This window comes from Acomys minous (assembly GCF_964271855.1).
Source record: "Acomys minous genome assembly, chromosome: 15".
Lineage (NCBI taxonomy): Eukaryota > Metazoa > Chordata > Mammalia > Rodentia > Muridae > Acomys > Acomys minous.
This window is the reverse complement of record NC_140497.1, coordinates 97,302,121-97,323,429: the sequence shown is the minus strand read 5'-3', so window position 1 is coordinate 97,323,429 and position 21,309 is coordinate 97,302,121. Positions and strand designations below refer to the sequence as shown.

Here is a 21,309-nt window from a genome sequence, read left to right as displayed (position 1 = left end):
CTTGAAATCTGCTCTAGATGACTTACAGTAAGTTATACACGATGGCCATGCGTGGTGACGCACACCTTTACCTCGCAGCACTCAGGAGGCAGAGGTAGGTGGGGTCTCTGTGAGTCTGAGGCCAGTTTGACCTACAAAGTGAGTTCCAGGACAGCCAAGACTACATTGAGACCCTGTCTCAAAAAACCAAAACCAGACCAAACCAAACCAAACCAAACCAAACCAAACTGAATGCTATACAAATAACTGTAATACTATAGTTAGGAAGTAAGATCAGAAAAAAAAAATCTGTTTTTTGTTTTGTTTTGCTGAACAGCTGTGAGATGAAGAGGGCAGATCACGTCCTGTAACTCACTACCTGCCGTAAACTCTTACAAGTACTTTAGGTAAAGCATTTCCAGACTGGGAGATATTAGTTAAGTTTTTCTTCTGCTTTTATTACAAGCATATAATATTAATTGGCAAAACACTGAATACAAGCTTCACTATAATGAAATTAAAACATTAAGCAATATTTCAAAAAAGATTTCAGACAAAAACTAGCCACTGATGGTACAAAAATTACACACTAACACAATCATAAAAAAATGTAAACTTTCAAATTAAACAGTCAAAAAATCTGTGTCTGCATCATTTCATACACCATGACGACAGTTAGCTGTGGCTGCACTCCAAGGTGAGAGCTCAGGTGCTGTTGCTGTCTATAACCTGATGTTATTTTCACTTGGGAAAAATGTGTCTGGTACAAGTTGAAGGCTGGACTAACATGCTAAAGTGACACACACATCTCATGGGCACATCGGTTCTTTCTCCAAATGTGCTCTTGGATGGGAGTAAGCGACAATAGGAACACTGAGTATGAGAGCCACAGCCCTGCACAGTTGCTCCTGATGGGAGCCACAGGTAGTAACCCCTGCCTGGAGGAATGCAAGATGTGCAGGCTGCCGTACAACTAAGTGACTTCCCTAATCTATGTATCCCAGTATATTTACTTTGTGTATTTAATATCAAGGCAGAGAAAACTTCTGTTTTCATGTTAAGGTCATATGTGATGTGTTGGGGCTTAAATGATTTCCTGAGGAAACAGACATTGCGTGTGTGTGTGTGTGTGTGTGTGTGTGTGTGTGTGAGAGAGAGAGAGAGAGAGAGAGAGAGAGAGAGAGAGAGAGAGAGAGAGAGAAAGTGAGGGGGGGAGGGAGGGAGAGAGGGGGGATGGTGTTATCTGCATTCAATTTATTTTCAATGTTTAGGAGCATATTCAATATCCATGTACAAAACAGAACTCAGCTGGCTCATTACTAGAACATCTAGTCTAATGATACATCTCAGAGCACTGTGATAGACCACCCTGTATGTCCTCAGAAACAAAATACACCAGCCTCTAAAGACTGACGCCAGGGCAGGTGTGAAGGGCCAGCAGGCTCATGGAGGGCAGCACTGCCAGGTTTGTAGGTACAGACAATGGAACCCCAAACCCCAGGGTGGCTAAGACAAGAGTTAGCTCGAAGACTTGGGTGCATCCACATAGATGCAAGCCTAACGCAGTGCCAACCTCATCACGTTCTGCCTGGCTGCTTATCTTTTAATATCGATAGAACGTGTACACACACACACACACACACACACACGTGCACACAAATGTGCACACACATATAATCCCAGTAATAGCATTCTTATAATAATAACAGTGAAAAAGGCAAAACCAAATAGCTAAATGCACAGACTTTGAAATTCCACCTATATTCCCTTTCAATTTAGCAGAATCGATGCTAGATCACAATTTAAACACTAATAAATGCATTTTGGAACCTATTGCACAAAAGCATAAAAATGCTCTTCATCCCTATAAAAACATACAAACCAAAGGCTACAAAAAAATAAAAGAAGCTTGCAAAACATCTCACAATTTTATCTTATATGCCTGTAAATAAAGCTGGACCACAGAAACCAAACAATTGGATGGGAAAATATGATAGAAGGCTTAAAATAGAATAAATAATTTTATAAAGTTAAGTTTTCTTTTTTTAACCCCCCAAATCTTAAATTCAATATTATATATTCTATTTGAGTTTTCTATTTTCGTGAAAATGGTGTTGAGCGAGACCACGTGCTGGGAGGCTGGTCCCAGAGCTGCCGGCTGGATGCACCCGATCTCTAGCATCAGCAGCCAGGAGAACAACTTCGCAGGAGCCCCACCTGCTGAGAAAGCGTGACAGGACCAATCACTAACTGGTCCTAGCGTTCATGTTGGAAAAATAAAATTCGGCCTCGGATGTCACATGGAGCTTGGCAGGAGTGAAACAAGGCGCCCGGAAGCTTCCATCTGACAACAGCTCACTTTGCCTGCTTCATCTCTGAGCGAGGTAAGGCTACAGGTCAGACCAAAGGGCAGAAGGGCAATGGGAAACCATCTGCAGTGCAGACAGGCGCATGATGGAATCTTAGAAAAATAGGTATTTTTGCTGCTGAGGTTAATCAGGTTACCGTGGTGACAGAAGCAGGGCTGTTGGGGCAGTGGCGCCCAGCTAGGACAGCAGTTGCAATGTCCGCCTCGCTGAATACTTAGATCTATCAACTTAGCACCATAGCAAAGTCAAGTGATTCTAAAAGTAGCTACAAAGTTACAAATATATATCATGAGATTATGCAGCCATACTAAATTTGATCTGAACTGTAAATTAACTTTATTTGAATTTGGAGGCTTCTAACTGTTTAATTCTTCTTTAGTTTCACCACACAGGAAAATACCTAAATTCTAATATAACTGCATTGTGAGAACACGGTCTTGCAGAATGCTTCAGCAGCACGTGTGTTCTGAGGTAGACAGGTAACATTTACGCATAAACCCTTGTATAGTAATTCTAAAAATGATTTGGATGAATAGCAAACTCAGGAAACTGAATAATCAAAACAGTCCTGGGCTTAAATAGAGAAGTGAATTTTGATCAATTTGAAAAAAGATCTTGCTTTTGTTTTAGACGATCATATAGTAAAAGCTGAGTTAATTTGGATGATTTTTTTCTTACTAACATTAGGTCGCTGCTTCTTGACATCATGTATGTGAAAGAGGAAGTAGAAGAAAAAGTGGGTGTTGATAAACCCAATCCCAACTGTCAAAGCAAATCCAAGAAAAATATTCCAGTTGCTAAGGCGAAGCCACAGAAAGCCTGGCCCTCAGGGACACACTAAGCCCCTCACATGCTCACCACGAGCAGAGGCCTTGCTGGGACTACAGGGTCTGACAGCTCCCACGGGGCCTGTAGGGCAGGAAGTGGGAAAGGCGAGAGGGACCCAGCACAGCGTCCTTTCTCCTACCTCTTGCCTTCATATTCCCTAAGAGGAATAACGTTGGCTATGCTGACATCTTACTAACCCAACCAAACGAACACATTACATGTGACAAGGGGGAGGGGTGGACTAAGCAGTGTCCTGTCTGACCGAAGAAGCAATTCTGCAGAACAGAGCTGTTTCAAGTGAGCAGGCTGCTCAGTTACTGTCCATGGAAAAGGGACCCAAAGAACGCACGTTAACCCACCATCAGGAAGGCCAGCCTGGAGGCAGTGACTACCAGGGACAGGGAGGCTAGAGGCTACCTCCTCAGTGTCTTCACAGAGTCTCCCACAGGATGGCTTGTGCTGTTTGCTAAGTGACAGACACAGCCGCCACCTCATCTTGCCAACAGAAGGAAAAGGCAAGAGCTTCAGTGGTGGCCTTTCCAAAGAAAACGATTTTTTCAGGAACTTTTCAACAAGGCATTGCCACAGTGGCCATACGGCCTCTAGTTTGCCTTACTGAGGGTGCCAGACTGCAGCCACGTGACACCTGGGAGCCTTGCCTTGCCCAGCACAGGCCACCCCAGAATGCACAGTACAAGACTCAGCCTTTGGGAATGGGCTGCGGCTGTACTCTAGAAGGTGGGAGATTAAACTCCATGGCTAAATCATAGCATTTCTGCAAACCTCTTTGGGTATACATTAAATTAAAAATTTATATATCTCTTAAGTCTTCAGGAAGCTAAAGGCAACATAAATATTTACCATGAAAAGACTTTCAATAACTTAGGAAGGACTTAATAAAAGTACAAGTATTTTTGAGGCTTATCATGAAACCTAATCCACAAATTAAACTGAAACGAACTCAAGATTCTCAAGACCTGGAAAGCAAGCGGAGGTGCTGTGTGTCAGACGTGGTGTGGAAACGTGTCACCATTTCACTTATTCTCTGGCCTGTGGACCTGAAGCAGAGATGAGCAAACTGCGAAGTGTTTTCATCCTCTGTAAACGCGTGCTGGTAGTGTCTTGTTGGGAGTGGATTCTCTCATACAAAAGTTATAAATATTCTCTATTCAGAAATCTGGTCCGCATGGCACCCAGAGGCAACATTGCACAGCACATTTTGCCATGTAGAGCACTGGGTGTGGCTGAGTCTGGGCTGCGCTTACAGCAAGTCCATCTTGGGTCTGTAGTGTAGCAGGAGGGGCGCCTTCTGCAAGACAACAACAAAGGCGTCTGAGGGGCGGCAAGGAGCCTATGCTATGCACTCAAACCACAGGCACACAGCTGTACCAGCAATGCCACAACCGGACTTAGTTCTGGGTGACAAGGAGTAACTGTCACTGGTCCTAGGTGACTCAGTGGTCACCTCTGTAGTGTTTGGGGCTCATGACAGGACCTATGCAGCCAGAATTACAGCAGCCCTGGTCTCTCCTATTCAGTCTCTCATCCTCTCCAACCCTTGCCCTAGTCAGCACCAACTAGTGGCCGTCTTGGTCCTTGGCTGGCCCAGCTGTCTCTGCCTCTCCTCCCCCCTTTCTTTGTAGGCAACAACATGGCTGGAGGTGGAAGAGCTACATTCCAGGCCTGCAACACCAGTTTCCTGTCTCAGAAAGGTACCCAAAAGTCTGAGTTTGCTCCAACTGTGGACTCAGGGGACTGAGTGGGGTGGTGAGTAGACCCCTGGCTGGGTGGATGAATCGAGAAAGAGCTGTTCCACAGCAATGTCTGCCAATAAAAGATCTGCACATCACATAAGGATCAGGAGTCTCTAAAAAATCTGGTATTCAAAAGAACCAGCCAGGCTCACCTTGAATCTCCACCTTGTGACAACCACAAACTTGAGAGTGTGGTCCTTGCCCAGGATCTCCTCATTGCATAAGATGTCCAGCTGGTGGAAGAAGGGGCTTCAGTTAGGTTCTCGTTCATCCCACGTTAAACCGCGGTCACTGGGGACAGTGTAGACAACACTCTCTCTATGCTCTGAAGCGAGCCCCTCCCCAGGCATGAGGAATACAGTGCCTCCTCACTAACAGCATCACCTAATGCAGAAGCCAGCTGTGAACACAGTTATAACAGGAAGGGAGCCCTTCTTCAGGGGTCAAAGATAAAGTGCTGTACGCCATGGCTGTGTTGCTGCAGTGGGTCCCAAGAGGCTTACCCTGGTTGCTCTGGGCATCAATGATACCTGGCCCATCTCGACCCCAGCTCTGGGCTTCTCTGATGGAGCTCAGGAGGCATCACATGCGGACTCTTCCCTGGACCCAGCTACTGCACCTCAAGTCATTGTCCTCCTTGTAAGTGGCAGTGAAATCTAAGCTCGGTGTTGACCCTTGACTCCAAGTTACCCAGGCAGGAAGGTGGAAAAGCACACCAAAGAAGTCACAGGTCACTTTCTTTTAACACTGGACCTGGTCTACAGAGCACACAGGACGGTCTTCACACACCGCTACAGAGGCTGTTAGTCTACACCATCTGGGTTTGCAGACCAGGGTGCTTTTCACCAAGGCTGCTCTGCCCACCGTGCCTAACCCTTAGCCACCCTGTTCTCAATGGAGTGGGGCAGCTGAGAGAGATGGCACAGGACCTTGGACTTTTTCTCACTTATTTAATAGACTTTACTGCTTAGAGCAGGGTTAGGCTCCCTCACATCCCTCATCTTACATGTTCCCATAGAGAAAGACTGCTATGTGCTAGCACGTGGGTTATGTCCTGCTATGTGCTAGCACGTGGGTTATGTCCTGCTATGTGCTAGCACGTGGGTTATGTCCTGCTATGTGCTAGCATGTGGGTTATGTCCTGTCCAGTCTGTGTGAAGCCACCTAGCTGCCATCTCCCTGACAATGGCCTAACTGTACCTCATCTGTCTGTCTGTGGTCTGTCTCCTCATCTGAAGCCTCCTGTGCGTAGGCTTATGTAACACACACTTGGCCTCCACTGCTCTAAGCCCGTCTGACTAGCACAGTGTGCACATGGTGCTGGAGGAGGTACATGGTCATGTCTCATTTTTTTAGTTTGTTTTTTCCTGGGTGTGTGAATTAATGACTCAGATGGTCTTGGTCTCTCCCTAGGCAAGGGACAAAGGTTGTTCTTAGAGGCCACATAAGAGTGTGTTTCCTATATGCAGAGTGATGAGTGGAAGACCAGCCTTTGGGTCCATGAAAGCTCGACTGTCTGCTGCCGTCTTCACTGAGTGGTGACTACCTTTTCGTGGATGCAAAGGCTGCAATATAAGCTACTGTCTCAGCAAGGGCCACTGATAAACAGTTAAGTATGTTAATATAATAAAACCAGCATATACCAATATAACTCAATTACAGTTAATATGTGCTAGCAGCTGGACTTCTGGTCACAGTGTAGCCACCTGCTGTCACTGCAGGCTGTAAGAGCAAAAGAGAGTCCCAGGTACAGGTCATGATTTACACACTGCCCAGGTGCTGCCTTCCAGTACCATGGGGACCCTGACTACAGGAAGATACTCTTACCCCGTGATTTCCAGGGGCTTGGGGCTGGGTCACTCCAGTCTCTGCCTCTTATCTCTTATCTGCCCCACCCCCCATCTGTGTCTTAAATCTCCCTTTACTGCACACTAACATGAGATTCTTGTCAGGGGCTTTGGGCTTAGCAGCTAATCCAAGATGTTTCATCTCAAAATCCTTCAGATGTTAAATCTGCCCAGACCCTCTTCTAGTGGGTCACACCTACAGGCGCCAGCTGGGATATGGCTTGACAGCTAATGTAGCTCTTTCTAGTACTCTCCAAACTACACTCAGCTACCACTCACATGCACCTGCTGCAACATGCCGGACCTTCTGTCTTGACAAGGCTCTATGTGCCCTCAAAGTCCTTTTCCAAACAGCCTCAGAACTCTTTTGAGGCAACAGTTCAGATCCCTGACTGTTGGAGCAGTAGGACCAAGTGCCACATAGCAGGGTCTCTCTGCCACGAGCCCCATCTAGGTCTCTTTATTTTCGGTTATTAGTTCGAACCTATAAATGTCATAGCCAACTCTCATTCATTCATTCATCCACCCGCCCACCCACTCATTCATTAAATTAAAAGGCAAAGTGCTGGGCCTAGAGAGATGGCTCAGTGGTTACAAGCACTTTAATACCCACACCACATGGTGGCTAATAAATGTTTGTGACTCTAGTTCTAGAGGATCTGATGCCTTCTTTTGACCTCTGTGGGCACCTGGCATGCACACGATGCATATATACATGTGAGTAAAACATTCTCTCTCATATATATATATATATGTATAACTTTTATAAAAACTACTTTCCAAACAAGGGACCAGCAAGATGGCTCAGCAGGTAATGGTACTTTGCTTCCAAGCCTGGCAAACTTTGAGATCCTCATAGAGGAGAAATAGAACTGACTTTTACAAACTGTCCTCTGACCTCCATGTAAGCGTCATTTAAAGAAACAAAAACAAAAATAAAAAACAAAAAATTCCAAACAAGGCTGTTAAAAAGAAGGGGAGTGTGCGTCCCTTTTTTGTTTGTTTTGTTTTGTTTTTTTCCAGACAGGGTCTCTCCTGTACTCACTCTGTAGACCAGGGTGGCCTCGAACTCACATAGATCCACCTGCCTCTGCCTCCCAAGTGCTGGGATTAAAGGCGTGTGCCACCACACCCAGCTTGCGTATGTGTCTTTTGTTGTTGGTTTGTTTGTTTGTTTTTTTGAGACACAGTTTCTCTGTGTAACAGCCCTGGCTCTCCTGGATGTCACTCTGTAGACCATGCTGGCCACAAACTCACATAGATCCACATGCCTCTGCCTCCTGAGAGCTGGGATTAAAGTTGTGCGCCACCAGTGCCTGCTTTTGTTATTTCAACAACAGGACAGGTGGGCAGGCTCTACCCCAGCCCCTTGGCTGGCGACTACCTCATTGAAGGACGAGAGGTTGAGCTTCTTGGCAATGAACTTCTTCAGGTGCAGCACTGTGGCCTGGGCCGAGCACCGGATCCACTTCCGCTTGAGGCCACGGAGTTTGCTGCTGTTGCATTCCAGACAGATGCTCACCTGGAGGAGAAAGGGTGAGAGGTCAGAACTGCTACTCCCAGGCTTTTCCTGGATAAGCACTAGCTCCTGTGCCTGTGAGTCCTGGTCTTCTGAAATCAGAACAACACTGTAGGAGAAGTTTTATCTTAGTCATTTTATACCTTCTTTTAAAACCTCCTTAGAGTCTCTGCAATGCTGAGAAACACCCTAGCCTGTCGATTTTGGTTGTCTTAACCATATAGTCACTCTGAGAGTAGGCATCTGTATCTAGCAAGGGCTCTGAGTCCCTCGTGTTCTCAAATGCTGCCCTTGACGAGACAAATCCTGTACTGAGCAGGTCTGTGAAGGAACGAGAGGTGTGCTGTTGACAGGAGTGGCCATGAGACAAGCCTAGGCCCAGAACCAAGTCAGATGTGCTGGGTGGGCCTTCCTCAGGGTCGGCGAGCGACAGGGGTGGGTGGAGGCGACAAGTGGAGTTAACTGCTGCATCACAACGAGTCGCGGGTACTAGGCAACACGAATGGGAATCTGCCTCAGAGACAAAGCCTTATCCCAGGGCTGTAGGGAAAGCCCTCTTCCAACACTGCCTTACTCAAGCTTCTGAAAAGTCAGGTGAAAGAATTAAAAAGGAAATTAACTGAAATGTGTATCAAAAGATCACTAGAGACACAAAAGGAAAAATTAAAGCCATAAGATACTAAGTAAAGAACATTATACAAGCTGGGCGTGGGCGTGCACTTCTGTGATCCCAGCACTTGGGAGGCAGAGGCAGGTGGATTGCTGTGAGTTCAAGGCCAGCCTGGTCTACAAATCGAGCCCAGGACAGCCAGGGACATAGAGAATCCCTGTCTCAAAAAAGCAAAACCAAAGCCAACCAAGCAACCAAACCAAACATTATACAGGCATAAAAGCACAGCCTAACCCTGAGAACAGCAAACACACTCTCTGAAGCTAAAACACCATGGATGCCTGAACTGAAGATTGGTTTTAGCTCAAGACAAAAACAAAAACAAACACTCCCCCCAAATTTCTCAAAGATCATTTGAGGAAATTAATAGTAAGAATTTAAACTTAAAGGCAAAGGTGCTAATTAAAGTATCATAATTAAAGAAGCCAACAAGGGAGGCAGAGGAATGAATCCCACAGACTGGCACAGCGGGAGGAACAAGGGCAGCCGGAATCTGGAAAATTAAGTTCCCTGGATGAGAGACATTAACCTGCAGCGATGGCCCATGGGTAAAGTGTGTGAGGCTCTTCCAGGAGACCCAAACTCAGTTCCCAGAGCCCAGGTGGACAGCACACAACCACCTGCAACTTGAGCTCCAGGGAACCCAGTGCCTCCGCTGGTCCACAGGCACCTGCATACATGTAGCACACACATATGTGCATATATTAAGAAGAACATAACAAAGAAAAGGGCAACATAAAAGAAAGAGCAAAGTTATTGAAATACCTTATTAAAAGAAAAAGAAATGCCATAAACTAAGGTAGAGGACTGACACACATCTGTTGATGTGATGGCATAGGCCTACCATCCCAGGGGAGGCAGAGTGGATTACAAGTTCAAGGTCAACCTAAGGTAAAGAGAGTTTCAGACCAGCTTGCTCTGTGAAGTCCTGCCTCTGAAAGGACCGAAACAAACAAGAAAATAAAATCAAAATCAAACAAAACCAACCAAACAAGCAACAACAACATAAAGGAACATTCCTAACTTAGAAAAGAGAAGAAGGAGACACTGGCTGGGTGATCAGAAAGCAGATTATCATGAAAGCACATTACAGAGCAAGAAAGAAAAAGAGTCCCTTACAAACATCCACGAGAGATGGATAGAAAGGCAACCATGAGGAAACTCAGAGGCAAGGTGCTAACTTACACTACCTATGGATCTTGAAAATGTCTTTCATTTAAGCAATTTGTAACCAGTAAAGCAATATTTTAACTTGCAAAGCATAGAAATGGAGAAAAAGAGATTAAAGAAAACATTAATTCTCTGCCACCAACCCAACATAGTGCCAAAAAGGGAAGCAACAAGAAAAAACTACACATGGTAAGTTAATATAGGATAGAGCAGACTTTTAAAAGAAAGAAGTTCCCTAAGAAAACATTCCCTAAGGACGAGAAATGTTTATAAATTTGCAGACGCCCAGTGCACTTTGTGAGTGGGCTGCAAGGGCCCCACCTGACACTTACTTAACCAAATGGCTGCAGGCTGTGGGCTACAGCATGCTCCAGCCAGAGTCTGCACCTCGGTGAGGTATGGAGGCCTGTGCACAGCCCTGGCTGGAGGACTTAGATGTAGTCAGGAAAGGTGTGGTCAAGGGCAGAGACAGGCCTGAAGCACACGTCTGCACAGAGTACTCCAATGTGAGAAGCACAACAGAAGGATATGTTCATGGTCTGAGGTATCTGTGAGACAAGAGCGGGTGGTTATGAGGCTCCGTAAGCAGGAAGCTATGACCCTGGACGGGTGACCACCTGCAGCAGCCAGGTCTGACATGGGAGTGCTGCCAGTTATGTTAAGACTGAAAGGTGAGACATAGCCCACCCAGGCAATGGGTCAGGGGTAACTGATATGAGTCCTTTCCCCACACAGGTGCTGCTGTTCAGATCCCAAGGTTTAAGTGGGGGAGGCTGAGAGCTCAGGGTGGAAGACAGCATTGTTACAGGTAACACCGAGGAATTTCCTGTCCCCAACAGAGACTGTTCTGGGAACCACGCCACAGGCTTTCACTTCCTGCCTCTCCTGTACCTCTTTCACTCGCTCCACATTCTTTGACACCTTCCCCTCTTGCCATGTGCCATCTGATCTGGATTTTACACCAGCTCTAAGAACCTCGATGGCAGAATGCTGCCTTCCCCAAGGGTCTGTGCAGCAATGACACTACTGTCACCCAGGACTACAGAGAAAGGGTGGGGACACAGTTAAAGAGCCACTTGGTGTGCCGAGGTTGCTCCGGGAAGGTCTCTTTAGGTAGAGATTCAAGCATTCAGAAAGGGAGCTGGTGCTCCTGGGTGTTCTTGTAAGGGTGACAGCTTGTCCTCTGCCCTTGCAAAAGAGGCCCATGGAGAGGACAAAGTCTGTACAGGGATCAGGGTCAGCTGGGGATGCCTGGGGCCCACCAGGCTGTCCAAAACATCACGGTAGACACTGAGGAGCTAAGGAGGGCCTAAGTGGAAACAAGACTCATATTCCCGCCCCATGCTAGCTGCTGCCCCCTGACCACAGGTGGGCTCCTAAGTGTGAGAATATCTTGTGGAAGGCGTCTCCTGAGGAAATCACTGAGGGAGCGGATGACTGGACTCACTGGCCACGAGAGCCTGCTACTCAGGCTGTCCCAGAAGAAGTAATTGAGCCTTGGCAAAGACCTGTAGCAGCTCATGTCTTATTACAGAGAAAGACTGTGACAGAGCTGGTGGCTCTGTGCAGACGGCCTCTCAATGAGGCCAAGGCCACAGAAAGGAAGGGTGAAGCTGAAAGGAGGGAGAAGAGATGAAGAGCCGAAGAGATGAGGCTCCTTGTGTGAACAGCAACCAACAGAGGCAGCGTCCTAGACAGCAAGAAACTCCACAACAGGATCCGGCTGACTGGGAGGGGATCTTGATCGCCCCAGATAGGTGGGGCCCCCACGTTAAGAGCCCCTCATTGCCTTGCCCCAGGAAACGGGTTTCACTAAGCGGTTATGGATGGCCTGGATCGCTATATGTAGACAAGGCTAGGATGAAGAGAGCTCCACCTGCCTCTGCATCCTAGAACTGAAGGTGTAAGCCACTATTCCTGGCTTGATATATACCTTTTGTACTTCTTAGTCATCCACTGAACTTGTCTTCCCAGTCAGGTCATTGTTTCCTGGCCACAAGTCTGTTCCTGAGGTTACTTAGTAGTGAGGACAGGGGGCCTAGCAGGGGGAATGTCTATTCAGAGACAGAGGAAAAGGAGCTAGTGCAGCCCAAGAATGCAGAGGTTACCACGAACAGGATCCCATCTAACTCCCTGAGTGACCAAATACATGAGCTACAGACAAACCAAGGTCCAGAGTGGTCAGGGTTCTCCTGCTCCGCCTAGTGTGGTCCCAGAGAGGTCAAGACCTTTCTGCCATTGAACGTCAGTAGATGTTCCACCTAAGCTAGCAGGGAACTCAGAGGGGACAGGCAAGGACACACACGGTGCTAGGCAGCTCGCCCTTTGATGGCTTCCTTTTCTTTCCCTTCCTGTCTTTCTTGTCCTCAGGCTAGGGGCTGGCATCTCAGGGCCTTGTGCATGCTTAAAAATTACAAGATTGGGCTGGAGAGGTGGCTCAGCATTTAAGAGCACTGTCTGCTCTTCTAAAGGTCCTGAGTCCAATTCCCAGCAACCACATGGTGGCTCACAACCATCTGTAATGAGATCTGGTGCCCTCTTCTGGTACACAGGCATACATGCAGTCAAAACACTACACATAAAAAAAAATTTTTTTTTTTTTGGTTTTTTTGAGACAAGGTTTCTCTGTGTATCCTTGGCCATCCTGGACTCACTTTGTAGACCAGGCTGGCCTCGAACTCACATCGATCTGCCTGCCTCTGACTCCCGAGTGCTGGGATTAAAGGCTTGCGCCACCACGCCCGGCTGACAAAAAAAATTTTTTTTAAGTTACAAGATAAAATTATTGTGAATTTTGAATTCTCTGTCCACTAAACTATTCAAATATGAGGAGACAGAAATAAATACACCAACACACAGGAACTCAAGATGCTTACTATCCACACACGTGTTCTGAAACAATATAAAACAGAACTCACAAAAAAAGACGGATCCAAGACCATGAGGAAATAAACACCAGAAGAACTGGACATGGTGGCACAGGCCTCTAATCTCAGTTTCTCTGGAGGCTGAAGTAAGAATATCCCCAGGCTACAAAGTAAGTTCAAGGCCAGCCTGAGCAACTTAATGAGAACACGGCACAGAATGGAAAGTACAAAGAGAGAAACAGGGCTGGAGATACGGCTCAGTGGTTAAGCCCTGCCTAGACTGTATGAAGCCCCCAGTTCTCCTCGCATCACAAACACTACACCCAACTCCACAAAAGCATGAGACTCGGCCACATCTACACAAGCATTCATTTTGTATCAAGGTTTTACTGTTGGGGGCAGAGTTTTGGGGATGTAGCTGACCTGGTTAATTTAAGAGCTTGCTTAACTAAGGGTCTGTGTATAAGTGGGTGCAGTGGAATATGCCTGTAAGCTTAGCACTTAAGGAGTGGAGGCATGAAGGTCAGAAGTTCAAAACCATCCTTGGTTGTGTAGTGAGCTCAACACAGAATAGCTCACATGGAACCTGTCACAGACAACTCCCCCAAATCAATCCAACATTTTTGTTTGGTTAAGTGTTTATTTTTTATTTTTTCAAGACAGGGTTTCTGTGTGTATCCCTGGCTGTTCTGGACTTGCTTTGTAGACCAGGCTGGCCTCGAACTCACAGTGATCCGCCTGCCTCTGGCTCCCGAGTGCTGGGGTTACAGCTGGGCACCACTACACCTGGCCAAGTTCTTATTATTTAAGAACTTTTTAAAAAGTTATTAATTCTTTGAGAAGTTCATACAATATATTTTGATCAATAAAATATTCCTAAGGCTTTACTTTTTATTAAAACATAATTTCATTATTTTGTTATGGTGTTTGGCTGTATATACTCCAGTGTATGTGTGTGTGCTGTCTGCTGAAGCTGGAAGACAGCATTTGATTCCCTAGAACTGGAGTTTCAGACAGTTGTAAACTGTCATGTGGGTGCTGGGAACTGAACCCCAACCTCTCTCTGGAAGAGCAGCCAGTGCTCTTGGCCGCTCATTAGGTTTTTTTGTTTTGTTTTGTTTTTTGTTTTTTGTTTTTTTGAGAGAAGCCTCGTTCAGATTAGCCTCAAAGTTGTGATAATCTTCCCATCTCAGAGCCCACGTGCTAGTTACAGTGCTGAGTCACCAGGCTACGCCAACATTTCGGTAAAGATAAGCAACAATTTATGGAATAATAGTAGTGGAAAGTAAAATTAAAAACTACAATGATCACAACTCTCCCCTGAGACAGCCACACCCACGCTCTTGAATGTATCTTTCTTTCTTCTGAGCATCTCTTTCTCTTATCCCTTATGTCTAAACCTATACTAAAACTAAAATACCTTCATTAAGTCCAACTTTGCTTCATAAAAAAATTCTTCTCAGACAAAGGATTAGACTACTTAAAAATGTAAACTGAAGCATGTTCAAAATGTAAGAGGACCCACTATAAGAATAAAAAGATACAGTATTTCCAAATTACTGGGGGAGAAAGAAACTACAGGGCAGGGAAGAATCAAGGCAGCTACTGCATGGACACAACTGTTCAACAGGATCTTCCAGCCAAACGCAGCAAAAGCCCCACACTGCATAGCTAAAGCATCAGGACTCCCTAGAGAGAAACAAGAAAGTGGCACACCGAAGGCCAACTAGTCAGGGACAAAGCAGAAAAACGGAGAACCAACTGAGGGACAACACATTCACCGAGAACACGGGTGGCCACAAGCCCATGCTTCTGAGACAAGGGCCTCAGGAAGAGAGGGACAACCAGAAAGTGACGACCCAGGGGACACAAAGAGGAGACAAGTGTGAAACCAACAGGAACTCTTCCTTGGCTGTTGGTACTTTATGGTCTGTCCACCCAACTTACCACATGCTTCAACTGAACCCGCACAGAAGACTCGGCAGACATCATCACCATCCATTTCACAGGCAAGGAAACTGAGGCACAGGCAGAGTGAGGGAAACTGAAGCTTAAGGGTGGCATTGGGCTGTGAGAAGACGCCTGTAGGTCCCATGTGTGTAACCACCATGTACACAGCCAGCAGTGACTTGGAGAAGAGTCCCCTGGGCTCTGCACAAGTGCACTGCAATGGCCTATCTTGGCTGTCAACTTGACACACCTGGAAAGAAGGGACCTCTGCTTAGGAACTGCCTCCTTCAACTGCTCTATGGGCACATATGTGGGGCAGTTTCTTTACTGCTAATTGATGGAGGTGGGCCCACACTACCAGGGTGGCACCACCCCGAACACGTGGACTTTCCTGTGTTGTGCAAGAAAGCTAGGTAAAGCAAAGCAAAGCAAGGAAAGGGAGTGGTCAGCAAGCGGTACCCACGACAGCAGGGCTCTGCTCTGCCTCCCTCCAGGATGGACTTGTAGCCTGTAAGCCAGGAAACGCTTGCCTTCTCAGACTATGTGTGGTCAGCACTTTATCACGGTAACAGGAACAAGCTAAGACTGACTGGTAGCAGGGACATGAGGTGTTACTATATAGCTTCAATCTCTTGGACTTTTTTATGGGATAAAAGTAGAGAATTTTGGATCTTTAGACTGGAAAAGCCATTTGAGAGGGAGGGTGTGAGGGTGTGTGTGGGAGGAGAGGAAGGGAGGGAGAAAGCCCCCCCCCCCAACTCTGGTTGTCATGGAACTCACCATATAAGACCGGGCTGGCCTCAAACTCACAGAGATCTACCTGCCTCTGCCTTTGGAGTGCTGGACCATGTGCAGCCTTCAATGTCTATGCGATGAGAAACTGATTTCTGGTCACCTGGAGCTGAAGTGTCAGCTGTGATTAACAAGAGACCAGCACCACTGAGGTGAAACCTTCGCTTTACTGGGACAATTGATGCTGCTCAGCTGAGGCTAAAAATACCAGCCGTGTTTACTAAAGGACCAGCACCATAGAGGTGAACTCTTCCTCAAAGTAATTCCTCAGGATATACACAGGATGGAGGCTGCAATTAAGGCAGCAGCAGAATTTACCGTACAATGTGGATGTGTTGCTCACATGATACTAGTTTTTCAGGCATGCAACAGTTAAAAAACAACTGAGGCTTGCTATGGTGGTATCACAGGGTTTGAGTCTTCCTAAAGAAAGGCTAGGCTGTGTGTGTGTGTGTGTGTGTGTGTGTGTGTGTGTGTGTGTGTGTGTGTGTGTAAGGGAGGGATCAGCTTTGGTGATGCAGCCGCAGTTGCAGTAGAGACCTTTGCAAACTGTATCACAGGGTTTGAGTCTTCCTAAAGAAAGGCTAGGCTGTGTGTGTGTGTGTGTGTGTGTGTGTGTGTGTGTGTGTGTGTGTGTGTGTGTGTGTGTGTGTGTGTGTAAGGGAGGGATCAGCTTTGGTGATGCAGCCGCAGTTGCAGTAGAGACCTTTGCAAACTGGAGATGCCAGGACTGTGGGAGACAACCAGGAACAGTGGCAAGTGAGGATTGGGGTGACCTGAACCTATAAGACAAGTGTGTGTGCTACAGACAGGAGAGCCAAAAAGGGGGGAGCTGCCTAAGTCCTCTGGAACCCACAAGTCCCAGGTGCCAGACACTCAACTACAAGATTTTATAGCTACATGCTAAACTTGGGTTTCCCAAGGTGTGACTGTGTTTATAGCCTCGCTCTTCCCTTCTGAAAAAGGACAGTATTTAACTCGGCTTTGATTTTACAACAGCCCAGAAGTAAGACTTTAGACTCTTGAAGAGACTCACTAATGTCTCCCCGAGACACTGAACTTTTAAGTGATGAAACTTCCTAAACACTCTGAGACTCTAAAGTTGTTCTGAATTTTATATTCTGACAATCAACATGAGATTCTGAGATAAACAAAAAGAACCGGCCACAATTTAATAGTGATGTGTTTATATGTCAAGTTGACAAAGAGTTGACCTGTTTTGGCTAATCTTGTCTTCTGACACATAGGGAAGAGGGAAGCTCAACTCAGGAACTGCCTGCATCAGATTGGCCCGTGGGGATTCTGCTAATTGATGGGGGTAGGCAGAGCCCACTACCGACAGCGCTGCCCCAAGGAGGTGGTCCTGAGTTGTATAAGGCAGCTAGACAAGCAAGCCAGGGGAGGACATCAATAAGCACGTTCCTCTGTGGTCTCTGGGTTAGTTCCTGCCCTGAGATCCTTCTTGGCTTCTCTGGATGATGGACCACAAAGTAAAAAATGAAACAAACCCTTTCCTCCCCAGGTTCGTTGGTCGTGTTGCTGATCATAGCAACAGAAAAGCAAACTAGAGCTTGGACTTGGAGGAGCACAGACTCCCTCAGAGATCAGCACGGATAGGATCCTCTAAACAACAGCGAGATGGTGTGGAAAACAGTGTAGCCAAAACAGGGTACTCAGGGGGACACCTGAGAGCACTTATTTAAAAAGGCAAGAGGATGGCTTTAATGCCTTCCCAGAAATAAGGGTTAGAGAGCACAATTTTTCAGGGCCAGGGACTGCACCCAAGGCACTCAGGAAGTGCACAGCCTGTGTGGGATCAAGAACATACACAGAGTTTAGCTCCAAAGGCTAGATACAACATGAAAACGCAAACAAAATCCACTTCTCACATATGCTTAGAAACTTGAACAAGTAGCACAGTATAAAAAGGAAAAGGCAAAAATTCACAACTATCAGCAACAGAAAATTAGAGAAAATATTTTTGAACAATTCTCTGCCAATCTACAGAAAATAGACACAGACAATGCCATAGGGCTGAGTCCAGGCAAAGAACACTATTGCTCTATAAAGGCTGGAAGGCACATGGCCATCAAGGCAAGGCGTGTGAACCCTGAGGTACTGCCCGAGAGCTGTCCTAAGGTACCTAGAGACAGTGTCACCTCTGACCAGCACAGCAGATGAAACCAGGGGCTACTCCAAGGTGACTGCAGTGCTTGAGCCCACAGGGTAGTCAAAGTGGTCCCTCCCCACAGGAAAGAACTCTTACCCCACATGTATCTGCAAAGCTCTATTTCTGTGCTGCTGACTGTCAGACACGGGCATGTTAAAAGTAAGAGTCCATCACTCCAGTACCAAATACACCAAGGTCACTCCTGCAGCAGTCACAGCTACTCATGCCCCGTTATCTCCCAGTGAGCTGTGTCGGGACGGCTTCCTGACCGCTTCTGGCATCAAGGCCCTGTCTACCCAAGGAACTCATGCCAAGTTCTCTTATGGCGGCGTGCGTCACTGCTTCGCCTAGTCACAACACGCACCGATTGCTACATGGAACAACAGCATCTTGTCCTCTTTAAGTGTCGCATTCTTGCTTCCCTGCTGCTAGGAAAGGCCATCTAAACACAGTGACAGCCAATCAGCCATGGCATTTCACTACTGCTTGTTTTAGTGAAACAACGATCCTATTTCATCTAAGACATCACAAGTATTAGAACTCACAGACTCAGATGACACACTAGGACGTTCTATTGACAGGGATATGGAATTTTATCAGATCATTCTCCGGCACTTCTGTGGGGATTTTTTCCCGCCTGATAATGTGGCAAATGAAACATGGACAGTCCTCAACACTATATTCTTCACTGTGCTGACGGGTGGCTTCCCTTGGGAACACAGCAGAAAGGTGCCAAACCACTAACAGTGAGTGCAGGGGGTTGCAGAAAACACAGTCTAACTGTGGACTGTAATTCTGCATGCCTGAAGTGCTTTACAGTCAGTCTATGTTGCTTTGATAATTAAAACAAACAAACAAAAGTAATGTAAAGAAAAGTTAAGAATTAATAGAAAAAACTTTATAATGCTTTATCCTGCGTTTTCCTGGACACTGAGGTATGCACACATGGGGGTAAGGTGACGCCAGCGACGTCACCAGAGGTGCCCTCACCTGCTCGTCACTCCTGTGGTAGTCGCTGTCCTCCTCCTGCTTCTCCTCTGCTGCCTCTTTATTTGAACTGTCATCTGCTTTGGTTTCACCTTTTAGTACAAACAGAAAATGTTGTACAAGTTGAAATATTTCTAATCCAAAATTCAAAGTTCTAGTATGTCAAATTTTTCGAGGTGTAAGTGGAAAATATCATACCTAACCCCATATGACAGGCTGTACATACAAAAAGGTAGAACTAAAATATTTTATGCAACTTTTCCAAAATGGAAACAAAACAAAACCAAACAAACAAAAAAACCACATTTGGCTCTAAGCATTTTGGACAAGCAATATGCATATTAAGAAATCCAAAATGTTATAATATTTATAAAACTTCACAGCATACAAAAACTGATGTTGACATTTACTCTACTGAGAGAATACATACAAGGAGCTCGCTGACAGCAGTTAAAACCACTCTGCATGTCTGTTAGGAAACTAAGCAGCTCTGTGGTACGAGGCCCTGTGGGTGATGGCAAGTTCGGTGTTATGTGTCTTGGGTGGGGGCTTAGTGGATTTTGGATTAGTGTGGGACACAGAGGATGGAAACAGTGACCAAAGTTGGTAAGCACAGCATGGACAAGCCCCCAGGACCTCTCAGCCCTCACCGCAGCAACCTACTTCTCTAAGAAGCCTGGCTCAGGGAACCTTACTATGTGGATACATACTCAGGACCAGAGTCCACTTCCGTCCACATTACCCACTCCCACCCAGTCTAGGCTGGCTCCCACTGGGACCTAGGCAACTCTCCCAGGCTGTTAAGAGTGGTCTTGAGATTTTTCAGGAACTTAAATGGTCCCACTAGCAAAGTGCCAGTACTCAAAGATTTGAATAATTTATTAAATACAGACTTAAGAGCACCAATTAATTTTATGCTCAAAACTAACAGGCATTGTGCTCTTTACCATAAGGCAAACAAGTTAGAATCTTATCTAAAGGACACCCACCCTCCACGTCCCCTTACACCTTCTGTTCAATCCTATTCTCTTCTACATGAGCCCGAGGCATTTTCTAGTATCTCTGGTGCTATAACCCACAGGTTCAGCTACCAGGGTCGATGAACAACCTTTTCAGCAACCATCAGAAAACGGTCCCTTTCTGGAAAAACCACCTAAGGCTTGAGACAAAGTGCTCTGTGAGGGAAAGCCTGATCAATGAGTTGTGAACTGCATGGTGGCCTGAGGCAGCTACTCACCATTGCGGGGATCTAAGTGCTGTTTTGCTGAGCACGCCTCCCCCTTGATGTCACCTGGCACCTCCATGCCCAGTTTGTGATAGAATTCCCTCTGTTTCCTCATTTCCGCTATTAAGAATGGAGACAATTTTAATATTCAGTAAAATAGTAAAACTGCTCACTAACATCCCGTGAAGCAATCTGCAGAGTTAGAGTACAGGTCTGAAGATGGGACTAGTAAGAAAATGAGCACAGGTCAGGGTGGGGCAGTGCTGCCAATGCTGCGGGTGTGCAAGACCACAAAGGCAGGGCTGTAGCAGGTGTAACAGGTGGTGTAACCGGACAGGCTCTGGAGCTGTAGGGATCCTAGCCCAGGACTCGAACCCAACTCCTCAGCCTTCTAGGATGGTGAGGGGTTACTCAGCATCTGGAGCAGGAGGTGGCTCAGAGGACCCTTTACACAGCAGCACTGACACTGTGGCTGCTACGAATCCCTAGAGCCCACATACCGTATTGGCACAGGCAGCTTAGTGATCCAAACATGCTGCCGAGTCACTGTCCTTGCAGCCATGACTGTTACAACATAGACCACCTGGCTGCCATCAAGTGCAGAAGAGCTCTCACTAGGCTGTGGGTAGGAGATGTGCCGGAAGACACGAACAGACCCAACCCTGTCCTGAAAGCCTGTGTCTGTGTGCCCAGTGGTTCTGGGCAGTAGTGACCATGAAAGAAATGTAAGAAAAAGGGGAAACAGAACCCTCCAACCTACAGAGAAAGTGTATTCTAGAAGGCAGGCATCTAGTCCTGGAGCTATCTAGGGCCTCAGGGGCTGTGTCCTGTGGATCACTGGCCACAGAGCAGCAGCTCCGTCCTGGATGGTCAGCGGAGCCCACTGGCTGGACCAGGCTGATACCTTGCACTTAGAGGAAAACAGCTTCTGACTCTCAGTGAAAGTTCCATTCATAAGACTAAAATTCAGACCCAAATGACAGATGGCAAAGAAAACGTAATGTATTTAAACCAAAAAATCTGTAAGTTACTCTGTAACATACTTTACATGTAGTCAAACAAGAAATGCTTCATTAAACTTTCTTTTCTTTTCTTTGGATACAGGGTCACTTGCTGGCTTGTAACTCACTGTGTAAACCAGGTTAGTCTCCCACTCACAGTGATCAGCTTGCTCTTGTCTCT

The 21,309-nt window shown here is 46.4% G+C and overlaps 1 protein-coding gene across 1 annotated transcript in view; it reads right to left on the bottom strand.

Annotated features, from left to right (window-relative positions):
- Nucleotides 1-410: 410 nt before the first annotated feature.
- Nucleotides 411-21,309, bottom strand: part of PCGF3 (polycomb group ring finger 3) — a 45,758-nt gene continuing 24,859 nt past the window's right edge. The window contains exons 7-11 of the mRNA XM_084760608.1: nt 20,140-20,247; nt 18,906-18,994; nt 8,162-8,299; nt 5,083-5,163; nt 411-4,485 (exon numbers count right to left, since the gene is read on the bottom strand). Coding sequence (XP_084616734.1) covers nt 4,438-4,485; nt 5,083-5,163; nt 8,162-8,299; nt 18,906-18,994; nt 20,140-20,247 — 464 coding nt within the window. The 3' untranslated portion in view covers nt 411-4,437. The remainder of the gene's footprint in view (nt 4,486-5,082; nt 5,164-8,161; nt 8,300-18,905; nt 18,995-20,139; nt 20,248-21,309) is intronic.